We start from the raw sequence: 12665 nt of genomic DNA, 5'->3' as shown, positions 1-12665 counted from the left end.
CAGATGGAGCCTTTGGCTTGTAAGAAAATATCATTAAGCCATTTTCAGATCTGTATCACAAAAATAGTTGACAACGTATTTGTGTTTATAGATTGTTTAGAGCAATAAGGGTTTTTGAAAATGTGTTTGGCATTATAGGCTTTGTTTTTAGAGTTTTAAGGAAACAAATGCTGCTGATTCCACAAAAGGCTACAGTGGTGACACTAGCTTTCTGTGTATGTACATAATTTTCTTAGAAAACATTAACACAGTAATTGCTAGGAGATGTGTAAACGTAAGGTTGTGCTTGACATTTTATAATGTTTTTAACTTCATTTATATTATACATGTTTTTAACTTCATACTACACTATAATCATAAAGGAACTATAATGACTTGCCTTTATTGTTTTGCTGATTGTTAAATTGTCCCTGGGGATACCCAATTTCCATTTTTCTAATAATTCTTTATCCTTCAGAACCGAAAAAACTTGCACTTTCGAGCCTATAGTGTGTCACATAACATCTGTACGGCATTTTGTCTCACTGACGCCAGTGACTCATTGGTTTAGCAGTAACAGTCTCATAAAGTCATGTGAATATTACACTACCAGTCAATTCAAAACACACTGGAGGATTATGTATTTAACATCAGTTTTTTCCTCACTTTTTCAATCCAGTTGGAAATGCTTTGATGAAATTCAGTGATATAATCCTAAGGAATCCTCAGTGTTAAATGTTGCTACGGTAATGTAGGTGGAATAATCAAATGTTGATAATCTTCAGCTTCCTACTAGCCTGTGACTTAATCTGTTATTACTGCTATGGCTGGTATTATTTATATTATTACTATGTTGCAGAAAATCAGTGCCATCCCATGCAGTTTGGCTAACAGCATAAGTGGCAACTATTTTACCATACTTGCCTCCAGATGTAACCATCTTTGATTTACAGCCAACACACTGCCTCATTTACTTTGCGTGATTAATTGCTCATCATTGTAAAGAAGGAATGTTTTTTATGTAGCGCAGTTGAGCACATTTGTATTAACTAAGTTGTCGAAGCCAGAAAAATGTTCCTATTATGAGGGAAATGTGGGGAGAATCACTTGCAGCTGAACTCGGTACCCTCCCATTGAAGGTCTGGCCATTAACTACTCAGCTTCAAAGACCACTGACAATGTTTGCCACTTAGTCAATATGTGCTATAGCAAAAGGTAAAAGCGGCAGATTCCATTTACAGAAAAGTATTAGTATCTTCTTGGAACAGATCTAGAATGCCAATAGAACCAGGTTTGCATAAGGTTTGAAGAAGTATTTCCTCTTTCACATGTTCCCAATGTAAAAGCAAAAGCTGTCACCTTGTATTTCATGTGCATCAATGCTGTACGGGTGCTGTTAGGCATGTGGCAGTGTGCAGATGGAACTCTTCTCAGTTTCTGTTTTTCGTTTTGTGTGCACATCACTTACTGATTCTTAATATGAAAAAAATGTCCTTACAGATGAATGGGCCTCATGATTATCAGTGTCATTACTGACGTTTTATTCTGGCACTAGAGGTAGAATTTATGATCCACTCTAAAGCACACACTCTTTGCTGAAAAGGCATTTCTAATCATAGGACTTCAGTAATGAAAAAAGGCAAGGTTTATCAATGTGGTTAACCTCATGAATTAAAATAAAAATAGGCTATAAAAATGAATATTAATAGCTGTTAATTTGATTAGCATTTTGATTGAAAGGAAATGTTGTGAAGTAAAACTAAGATTTCGCTGAGTATTGAAACACGTAATTGGTAGTTATTTAGTTACCATTATTTATGCAAAAAAAAGGATATAGAAATATAATTAAATGCTAATAGGATAGGTTGTTGTAATTTATACATTCATAACTAATTACAGGTACATTTGTCAATTAATTCTTTATTATAGGACGAGAATATGGACCTTACAATTACAGATATTTGCTTGCAACTTGTGGTGTGGATTCACTCATAAAATTGTGGCATATCACTATAAATGCTTATGAGAAAACTGAAGAGTGTAATCTGTGGAAACAGTTTGCTGGTCATGGAGGAGTCATTACCTGTGTTTGTTTTGCACCTCCTGCTGGTGAAGTACTTGGTTCCACAGCAAGTGACAAAACAGCTCGTCTCTGGAATGTAGTAAGTCAAAATTTTCCTCATAAATTATGCTTTTTTATGTTTGAGCAATATTTTGATTCAGGCTGGAGACTGAAGATCTTTCCTGACAGATTTGCTACAACTTGATTGATTAGTATTACTTTGTATGATTTGTACTACTGCTACTAATACCAATGTGGCCATTGTTGTTTTATCGAATTTCATAGTTAAGAATTTATTGTTCATATTTTTTTCTTTCAAAAATTCTGAATATGTTATTGATTTTCTAAGTCCATGTGCCATTAAAACAGAGGGCCTACTTAGTAAAAATAAAGTACAGTGAAATAAATCTATTGAATTATACCTTTTGTTGATATATTGCTACTTGGACATCAACTGGTCTTTGGTGCAGTATTGTCCCACGATAACAATTTCCTTTACTCAAATAATCAAAAGATTAGTATAGAGTATAGCCACTACGGTCAACAGTACACAATCTACATCTGTTCGTGATACTCCCACGAGACATTTCAGAATTTTTTTAATGTATGTTGGCCCATTTGTCCCTCAGTTATATGTTGCAATTCTCAAAGGGCATGAGGTTGTGGCATCCTCTATGCATCATATCTCTCAAGAGCTTAACAGGTGCAATTCTCAAAGGGCATGAGGTTGTGGCATCCTCTATGCATCATATCTCTCAATAGCTTAACAGGTGTACTCTGAATAATCAGAAACAGACATGATGAATGTAATGGCTTGCATATTCTCTGAACTTAAATTTCACATTGTGTCTTGAAAGATGGATAGTTGTGTGAGGAGAGAACTCATCTTCCATGAAAATGACTGCGAAAAACTGTACTGTCATTTTGATATGGTTTGGGAGGGAGGGTGGAGGGGCGGGGAGGGGGAGGGGCAGGAGGAGGAGGAGGAGGAGAAGAGAGAGAGAGAGAGAGAGAGAGAGAGAGAGAAGGAAATTGGCACCTGAAAGACAAACAGTGTCTGAAGAGATTTGTCAAATGCATTTGGCTGCACCATAACAAGGTTGAATTATATCTCACCACTATCTTGGTACAATACTGTTCCCCCATTAGTGGCCTTTGATATGAAGACATACAGGTTAGTGATGTTCCTGGATTTATTATGTTACCATTCTGCCTGAATTCTTCTGAGAATATATTGGCAATATCATATATCCCCACCCCTTCCACACCCCGTAGTTCTTTACTTTTCTTTTATATCTGGTTTTCTCCTTCCATTTTTCTACTTATTTTTCTTTTATCCATTTTAGATTAACATACTTTAGTTGGCTGCTCATCGTGTTCCTTTTTACAAGAATTTTATTGAAGAGGTTGAAAAAAATCAGCCAACCAGTTGCAAAACAAAGATTTATTAGCCCGTGTCATAGGTTTTGATATTCCAAAAAATATCAACTTCAGAAGGAGTGGACCTTGGTACATCATATGATGATACATTAGATTAGCTGAAGTCAAGCATCTCTTGTCATATACAAAATTGACAAAAACAGGAATTATCCCAAGCCATGGCTGTAGATAGCAGCCAGATTACATTTAGTGTACTTCAGAATGAATGCTCACTGGTAAATGCCCACAGGTCTTGTCAACATAAAATTATAACAGGAGACACAGGATAAAATATTTCCATACGTCAAGTGTACATCATGCCAGAGTCAAAGGCCAGGATTTTTCATCCTCTTCAGGTTTACACAGTTGCTGATTCGCAACTGTGTTCAAATTTTGAGAATTTTAGTGGCTTGTAGAGATTGGTGACCCAGTAGTTTTATCTTTTCAACCCATAGACCCAATTCCAATTACTCAGATGACATCTTATATCCAGGACTAACTACTTATCAGTGTCTTTCCAATTACCTCTCTGGACATCCTTTGGTGTAATATGGCAACAGATATGGAAATTACATTATTCCATAACATTTCTGGACAAATGTATTAATGGTTGTGATTTTGTTGTGCAATCAAGTAGTCATTTAATTTACAGAGTAATGTAGAGGAGTCCATTAAAACCAATTATCCCAAAGTACATAATATTTTATAGCATCAATGAGGAAGAAAGGCTTTGAATGTAGAAAAATATGATTAGTGTTAAAACTAGGGAAGGTTGGTATCTCAAGAAATAGTTATTACAACTAGTTGTTCCTATTGCGAACTGCATAGGAAGGTCCTTCAGCAGACTATCACTTCTAGAGTGGCCTCAGGAAGTATTTGACCTGCCTTGGATTGTCTGACCCTACTGCAGGTGGCTGTACAGTAAAATTACTTACACAAACAGCATTTGAGAAACATTTTCTTTGACATTAAGAAGCTTATGATACTACATGGAGGTACAGGAGTTAAGACAGCTTTACAGCTGGAGCTTCTATGAAACATAATAATTTTATTGAAACGTTTCATTTTTTAAATGATTATTCGACTGTCAGATACAAATTAGGCAAATATATACATTAGAATTGTTGAACAGATTTTATTTGCATTCATTATTAAAAATGACCTGTTCTGGTTCAACATGAAAATCCTCAGATCTGTGGACAACAGTAGAATAACTAATCAACAAATGCTCTATGAAGTACATTTGTGAATACCATCATCAGTATGTAGCAGAAAGTACCTGACTGTATCAGTTAGAAGAGTAAACTATCCAACTATGAGAAAAATTTATATACTATGTCACAGGATAAAGTAGTGGTTTGATAGGATCCACTATATTAATATAACCCACAAGGCTATTGCTAACAGGCAGAATCTGGTACATCTGTCACGTTTGAATAAAATTAATAGTAATTTGAATTAATAGTAATTTTTATTTGTTTGGTGAGAATACTGTTCTTTGGAGATAATTAATTAAAATGTTTAATTTGTCAAGGTTCAAACACATTACAAAAGCATAATTTAAAAAAAAAATCTTGTTGGCACATATTTTACTCTTCCCTTTCTGGAAGCCGAACTTATTTAATGTGATGATATTAGATTTTGCCATGAAATTTTCGATCTGGTCTGCAACAGCTTTATCAAATACTTTTCAAAATATTGAGAGAAGACGTACTTGTCAGTAGATTCCTACATCTTTTTTTGAGCCTTTCTTGAATAATGGCTTTGCTACTACATACTTAAGAGCATCTGGGAAACATCCTTCTTCAGATGAACTATTTTAACCCTTCCAGACATTAATTTTTCTTTACTATCTAATGATCTACGTGATTTTTTGATGATTTTAGATGCGAGATTTATACACGCATATGTACCTGTGTTCAAAATATATTTTGTGCACTTTTATGGACTAAAATAATTAATTTTGAAATATTGACTACTGTAATAAATAAACTGATCATTCAATAAGTACCATGCAAAATAACAACAATAATAATAATAATAATAATAATAATATTCAGATATACAGTGGATGTAACTAACCAACACTTCCCTGTATTCAGCGGCAACAAGTATGAACAGAAGCTACTGTGTACTACTACATTATCTTGTTGTGCCCGACAGGTGGCAGCTCTTGTGCCTGGGGGAAAGATTGAACATTCACAAATGTGTACAGGTGGTTTCCAATGAGGAAAAAGATTTCTATTGCATCTAATACACAGTAAACATTAATGTACATAATTGTAGCCAGATAGTCTGAAAGGGTTAATTACTCTAGTGGGTATTTCATGTTTTCCAGTCATTTTTTGTTTGTTTTTAAAGGAGAATATTACTTTTTCATATCTGCAACTGCAATTTGTTCAAATTGAGTTAGAACTTTCCTGTTACCCTGATTGAAACCAAAGAGTTGTACGTTATCTAGGGAACCACTTAAATCAGCATCTGATTTTGATGCATTTATGAAAACCTTATTGAAATATTCTGGTATTTCTGAGGGATTTACTATGGATTTGCCACCTATCTTAATTTTGAGAGTTTGTGGACTGCTGCCTATTACACCAAGTTAAGACTTTACGATTGACCACATTGCCTTTGATTTATTTGTATGGTTCAGAACGAATTTTCTGTGTGCCACTTTTTGCTGCCTTTACCACCCTTCTAAATACAGTTCTATACCTTTTTACATAGTCTATAAAATTGAAATTCATAGTACTTTTCAGTTTATTATGTAACTATTTTTCTGTGACTTGACATTTTTATATCAGCAGTTATCCATTTCAATTTGCTCATTTTTTTTAATGGCTCACTATGGGGGGAAATATTACATTAAAAACATGCAAAAAGCTCTCAGGAAATCTGTCGTAATTTTTAGAACTTGTAGTACAATAATCCACTGACCAGTTTATTCTTTAAGCCTACAATAAAATAAGTTTATATTTTCCTTACTGAAGCATCGTTTGATGCACGTTTTTCTAATGGCTGGTTCATTTATTTTTGATAGCTCCAAAAACAGTGCAGAATGATCAGAAATATGTAAATCAATGCATAATTTCTTTCCCATCATCAAATGAATAATTTGTCAGAATTTTATTTATACAGGTTGCAGTTTGTGTACTCTCTCTTGTGAATTCTGTGAAGTTTAGCTTGAAAGCAGATGCTTGAATGAGATTAATAAATTCTATTGATTCACTAGATTCATTTACTATGTTTATGTTAAAATCAGCAGCTATGATAATCATTTTCTTTCGCTCTTTCGTTAGTTTCTGTAAGAGACTCCTTAGATTCAACATAAATACTTTTGTTACTTATTTACCTGAGACTCTGTATATCAAAATTATTACAATGTTTTGTCTCTCTAATTCTATATAGCAACTTTCAAATATGAGGGTTGGGACTTAAATAGTGGCAACTATTTATTCACAACTGATACAAAAGAATTACATGTTTGCACCTGTTACTGTCCTTCAAAGTAGTCACCAGCGCTGTGTAGAATCCGTTGCCAGTGATGTGGAAGGCGTAGTATACCGTTAGCAGAGCCTGTTCTGTTGATGGTGCGAATGGAATGGTCTAAAGTTATGGTGATTCTTCTGTATGACTTTGATGGTGTTATCCTAATGCATTACATTTCTCCATGGCAAACTGTCAGTGCACAGTATTACTGTTCATTTTTGTAGCAGCTTTGCAAAAGAAGCAGCAACACTTTCTGAGCAACCCACCCATCATTTTGCACAACAATGTAAGGGCACATACAGTGCAAAATCTGTAGCTGCTCTGTTCTGTTCGTGGGACTGGGAAGTACTGTACCATCCACCATCCTCCCTGGACTTAAGTCTTTGTGACTTTGATTTGATTCCAAAGATGAAGGAACCACTTCGTGGCATTCACTTGAGAACTGTTCCAGAGATTCAACAGACAGTAGACCACTCCATTCGCACCATCAACAGAACAGGCTCTGCTAACGGTATACCACGCCTTCCACATCACTGCAACAGGTTCTACACAATACTGGTGACTATTTTGAAGGACGGTAACAGGGGCAAACATGTAACTCTTTTGTATCGGTTGTGAATAAATAGTTGCCACTATTTAAGCTCCTACCCTCATATGTCTTCATCATTTAGAAAATTTTAATTTTCTCTTACTTTATATGTTAAAGAATTTTTAATTACTGTGCAGGAACCCTCATGAATTTTGTTACTTCTACAAAAGCTACCAAGTACAACATGCTTGTCTAATTTAGTAAGAATTATGATGCAGTGTTTTGTTAGCCAATGTTCATTTAGGCAAAGGACTGATATATTTCTCCCTGTCTCCTAGAAAATTTGTAGATCATCAATTTTTGCCCCTCTGCCATTAATATGTTTCATATGTAAGCCATTGGTGTTTAAATGCATCAAAAATGTATTTTTACTGTTACCTGTTGTTTTAATAATGGATTTTCTGGATGGATTTTTGCATTTCATTTCATTAGGCAGCTTGTCGCCCCATCACTCTCATCTAGTTTCCCTATTTATAATTTTGCATATGTCACTAAACATCTTGCTGAACTTTGCTGACCCTAAAAACTTATCTGGATCTACAAATATTGTTCCTAGACTCTTACATTGTTCTGTGACGCTTCTGTTTATTTTGTCTATGAATTTGCCCCTCACTGATCTCCTACGGATAATGGCACTAATTGCCACTCTTGATTCTGGAAATACATCTTTTACTGTTGTGATCACATTTCTTGTTTCATTGATGATGTCTTCTTAAGTGTAGAATCAAAGGGAATTTGTCCCCACATGGATATTAGCTGCTATGTAATTTGCATTACAATTTATACTTTCTGTTAGGCTGTGTTTTGCTTCAAGAACATTCTTCAAATGTTTATTTCACTGGCAAACATCTGATGTGTGGCTTGAAGCTACTAAATTTTTAGGAATAGAATCTCCGATTAGTAGAAATTCATTTTCGACACTTTGTTCGATAGAAACGTTCGTTCATATATAATTTTTTTGCATTTTCTTCTGTCAAGGAATTTATTTTGTCTTTAAGAACTTCAAAGTCTCTGTTCAGCAACCTCATAATATCATTTTTAAAGCTCAGTGAGTTTGTCAAGTCTACATGTTTGTCACGCTCACATACACAGCACGACCAAGGAAGCTTGTCATTTAAAAATTTTAAGTCAACTTTCATGCACTTGTCATGAAACCAGATGTTACACGTAATACACTTTTTACAATTTGCTTTTCACATACGTTGCATGCTTAACTACTATATGTGAGTATTTTTGTGGAGGTTGAAATGTCACTGAACTGACCTGTTGGGGCCAACTTGAATTCGAGAGAGAGAGAGAGAGAGAGAGAGAGAGAGAGAGAGAGAGAGAGAGAGAGTAATTTTCTGCATCTGTAACATTAGAAAAAAGTAACATCATATCCATTATTAAATTTGCCCATGGTACAGAAAAGTGACACTACGCAGCTGTAAGATTTTTGACCATTTACCAGTAACGTAAAATATCTGACAGGCACTGCAGCAAATTTTAAATCTAATCTGAAATTACTTCTTCTGGATTGCGCCTTATATTCTTTAGATGATTTTTTCATTAAAATCGAGTAGCAATGTGTAGTATAGAAGCTAAAGATGTTTAGATTTGTTATTACATTTGAGTGTTTTTCATCTGTAACATGTTGATGTAAAAGGTTAATATGTTCATTTTATTAAATTTAGGCTCTTAGGAACACTTAAATGTGTATCATATACTCAATAATACAAACAAATCATGTTTATATATCCTATAAACTGACTTATTCATCATAAAAAAATAGTTGTGCAAATGGTTTATTGAATATCAAATAGTGGATGCTAAATATGGAACATTCTGAATTTAAAATTTTTGATTTTTTGTGTTGAATTATATGAGGGAGTGTAAATGGGCTGTAAAGAGAGGAACACTGAAATGATAAAGATTTGTGGCTCTATATGACTATTGGGTACATCTTTTTTCTCATGTGGTTGGTTATCTCACACTGACTGGTGTCTCATAATTAACCCTTCAGTTGTTGAATTCTGCACTGTTATTGATTTACCATTTTTTTGTTTCGGATGAAAGTTTGGTAATGACACAAAACAGTTATTTTTACAATGAAGAATTTCAATTCTCATTTAGAAGTGATAGATACAAAGATAAATTGCTATGTGTTGTACTCAGCATATTTTTACTTCTACATGGAATTGTGTACCCCAATAATTATTGAATGGTCTTGCTGCCTTACTGAATAGTTATTTTATTTGCTTCCTTACTAAATACGTGTTATATTTTGTACTCAGACTATGATAATCATTGCCAGTTATGTATTGTAATTTTATGTTTTATATGTACAGTCAAGGATTAACAACATTTCTTTCTTTCTTTCTCCATGCAGTACACTGGAGAATGCCTTCATGTATTAGAAAATCATAACAGCATGGTTACAACTTGTGCTTTTTCCACAGATGCTAATCTGTTTGCTACAGGTATTTATTTTGCATTCAGTGATAAAATCTTATTCTGTAATTGTTTGAAATTTATGTTGATATCGCTGTTTCACAATGTGACACAATTGTACAGAGCTTCATTAGCCTTTTATATTTGTCAAAAAGTGTGCTCTTCTTCACTTTCGCATTTTTCTGCATGCTTACCTTGATATATGTTACTAAATGTCGTTGACAATACTGAATGTAAGTTATCTGTAAATATGCAGATAGCCTGCTACTGTATAAATACAGTAATATCCAGAATCGTTGCAGTGTCTTTCGTTGGTACCTAGTTCAGGAATTCTTTTCAAAAATAAGTTTTCTATCAACTCCACAAATTTAAACTGTGAACTATACAATTTTTCAAGTGTTAAGGGTTTCATTTGTTGCTGGGTAAAGTGCAGTAAAGATCTGTGCAAGAAGCACTACGTCTTCTGTAATGATATTGATTTTTTGTGACATAATGGAAAATTGTGTAAACAATTCTTGAAGTTCTGTAGGCCATATTTGTTTATCTGCAAGTGCTAAATATGTTTTGATAAATTCTGGGAAGCTGTAATGTTTCCACAATGAGAAGAGCAATATGTCAGCTTGCGCGAACATCTAATAAGTGAGATCTCTATTTATTCAGAAAACACACATTTTCATAGTGAAAATATGAGAGTTCATTAACTACATACATTTCTTACTTAGCTTGTGCATGATGAATATTAAAGTCATTCATATTGCTGTAATGGTAATTTTTCAGTAACAAAGACATGTGAACTGATTTAGAAGTTGTACAGTGCATCAGTTGGAAAACTGTTTTGGAGTGGCAGAAACATTTTTGTGAGTGTGGATATACAGTGAAGGAAGATGAACACAGTGGGCAACTGATGACAAGTCAAACCATTAAGTGCGTCACGGCTTTCACTAAATTGAATAAAGCAGTAAAGTCATTGATGATAAGGAAAACAAAATTATGCTTCTCCAAAACAGTGTTCCTGTCAGTCTTGTAATATGATTTGAACAAGACAGCTGTGTGCAAGGTTTGTTTCACATGCTATGATGTGGAAGAAAACGAACTGTTTGAAAGTCGCATAATGTCTTGTGATGACTTTTTATACATGATTGAATGAGACAGACTGAGTGAAGGGATGCAGTAGTTATGTTAGACTTGTGTCGTTTCTAAACCCAACCTTGTGCACCATCTCTGATAAGGCCATTGTCAATGGAACATTAAACACTAATTTCAGAATTTTTAAGGGAGTAGTGCAGTGTCAAAGTAGGTAAATAATATTAAAAATAAATAGCTATTCTTTCAAAAATCAAGGGAGAAGACATATTTTATTGTGCTGTTTTCCCACCTTTTCTGGATGGTATCGGCAGTTTTCATCAAAAATGTGTGCCTCCAGGTAGAAAAGTAAACAAAGAACCTATCAGGCTGTGTCAAAACACTTGCTATCTCAAATACAGTGTGTTCACCTATATCTTTTCACTTATCATGATTTGTTCCTAGAGCGTGGACTCTACACTGGATTATTTCTTGTTAACTAAACCTCAGTTACTTGTTGAATAACAAATTCCAGCATCACATCATCCACCTTATTCATTAGGTTTCATTTGTCACCTCCTGACTATTTAATCTTCCCAAAACTGAAAATGCATATGAAAGATTCAAGAATTAACTCAACTGAGGGGAATGGGAATGCTGTGACCAACAAGCTGATGTCATTTTCAAAACAAAACGGAAAATACTTCTCTCATTGTATAAAGAGATTGAAAGCTCTTGCTGAACAGTGTATCATATCAAATGGATCCTATTTTCAGTAAATTAACTGCCAAAACTTAGATGCTGGTAATTTTGAATTTGTTATTGGTTTAGTCCATGAGCTTATGAATTTTACTGTGTACCACGCCTCACAAACTCTGTCGTATACCAGATACAGGTATGAATCTTGAAAGGATCTATTGTAAGGTGACATTGAGGTGTCAGGCCTTCACTTTGAAGTTTCTATTGTGGCTGTAATGTCTCACTTCATTGTGTGTTCACTGACCTCACAGTGCAGTGAGTGGATTTACTTGTGAATAATATTACAGCTAAACTAATGTATGTTCATACCTCAGAAGAAAATGTACTATCTGATTTTTGCTGTGCTGGATACCAGTGTGTCCACTCCAGTTCATAATGAACACTCATTTCTAAAGTGAGGAGCTATAAGTCTCACTTGTGCTCACCAAGCTGCCTATTGTACAGAGATACCTTACAGGATATTCCCAAGCAGCATTTGTAATACAGTTAAGAACAATGTATTGAGCTCTGTCTTCTTGGAAGAAGCGCATCCAGTCACAAGATGGTTTTATGTTATGCAAGATTTTGTTTTGTTTGCTATGCGATAGTGGCAGCTATATTCATTGCCTTTTAGATGTCAAGGAATAGTGCATCAACCTGGGTGCCATAGTCTGTCATCCTCTGGATCTCGAGTACGAACAGAATGAGTAACATTTCACAAAATCATTGTTTGGGGGTTCCATGTTAATTTCTAGAGCGGTGGTTATTGTTCTCCTACAAGACTCTGATACACGATTGTAAATAGTGTTCCATAATTTTACAACAGATTGAAATCATCAGTAAAGGCCTATAATAATTTGCATGTGTTTGATGACCCTCCACTGAAAAAGAAATGGC

General features: G+C 34.5%; 1 protein-coding gene across 1 annotated transcript in view; it reads left to right on the top strand.

The window, feature by feature from the left end:
• Positions 1–12665, top strand: part of LOC124556798 (WD repeat, SAM and U-box domain-containing protein 1-like) — a 221486-nt gene that overhangs the window by 155354 nt on the left and 53467 nt on the right. Inside the window, exons 13-14 of the mRNA XM_047130813.1 lie at positions 1909–2141; positions 9907–9997. Coding sequence (XP_046986769.1) covers positions 1909–2141; positions 9907–9997 — 324 coding nt within the window. The remainder of the gene's footprint in view (positions 1–1908; positions 2142–9906; positions 9998–12665) is intronic.

This window comes from Schistocerca americana, chromosome X (genome assembly GCF_021461395.2).
Source record: "Schistocerca americana isolate TAMUIC-IGC-003095 chromosome X, iqSchAmer2.1, whole genome shotgun sequence".
NCBI classification, from domain to species: Eukaryota; Metazoa; Arthropoda; class Insecta; order Orthoptera; family Acrididae; genus Schistocerca; species Schistocerca americana.
Note: the sequence above shows the minus strand (reverse complement) of the source record. Positions and strands in the feature narration are given on the sequence as shown.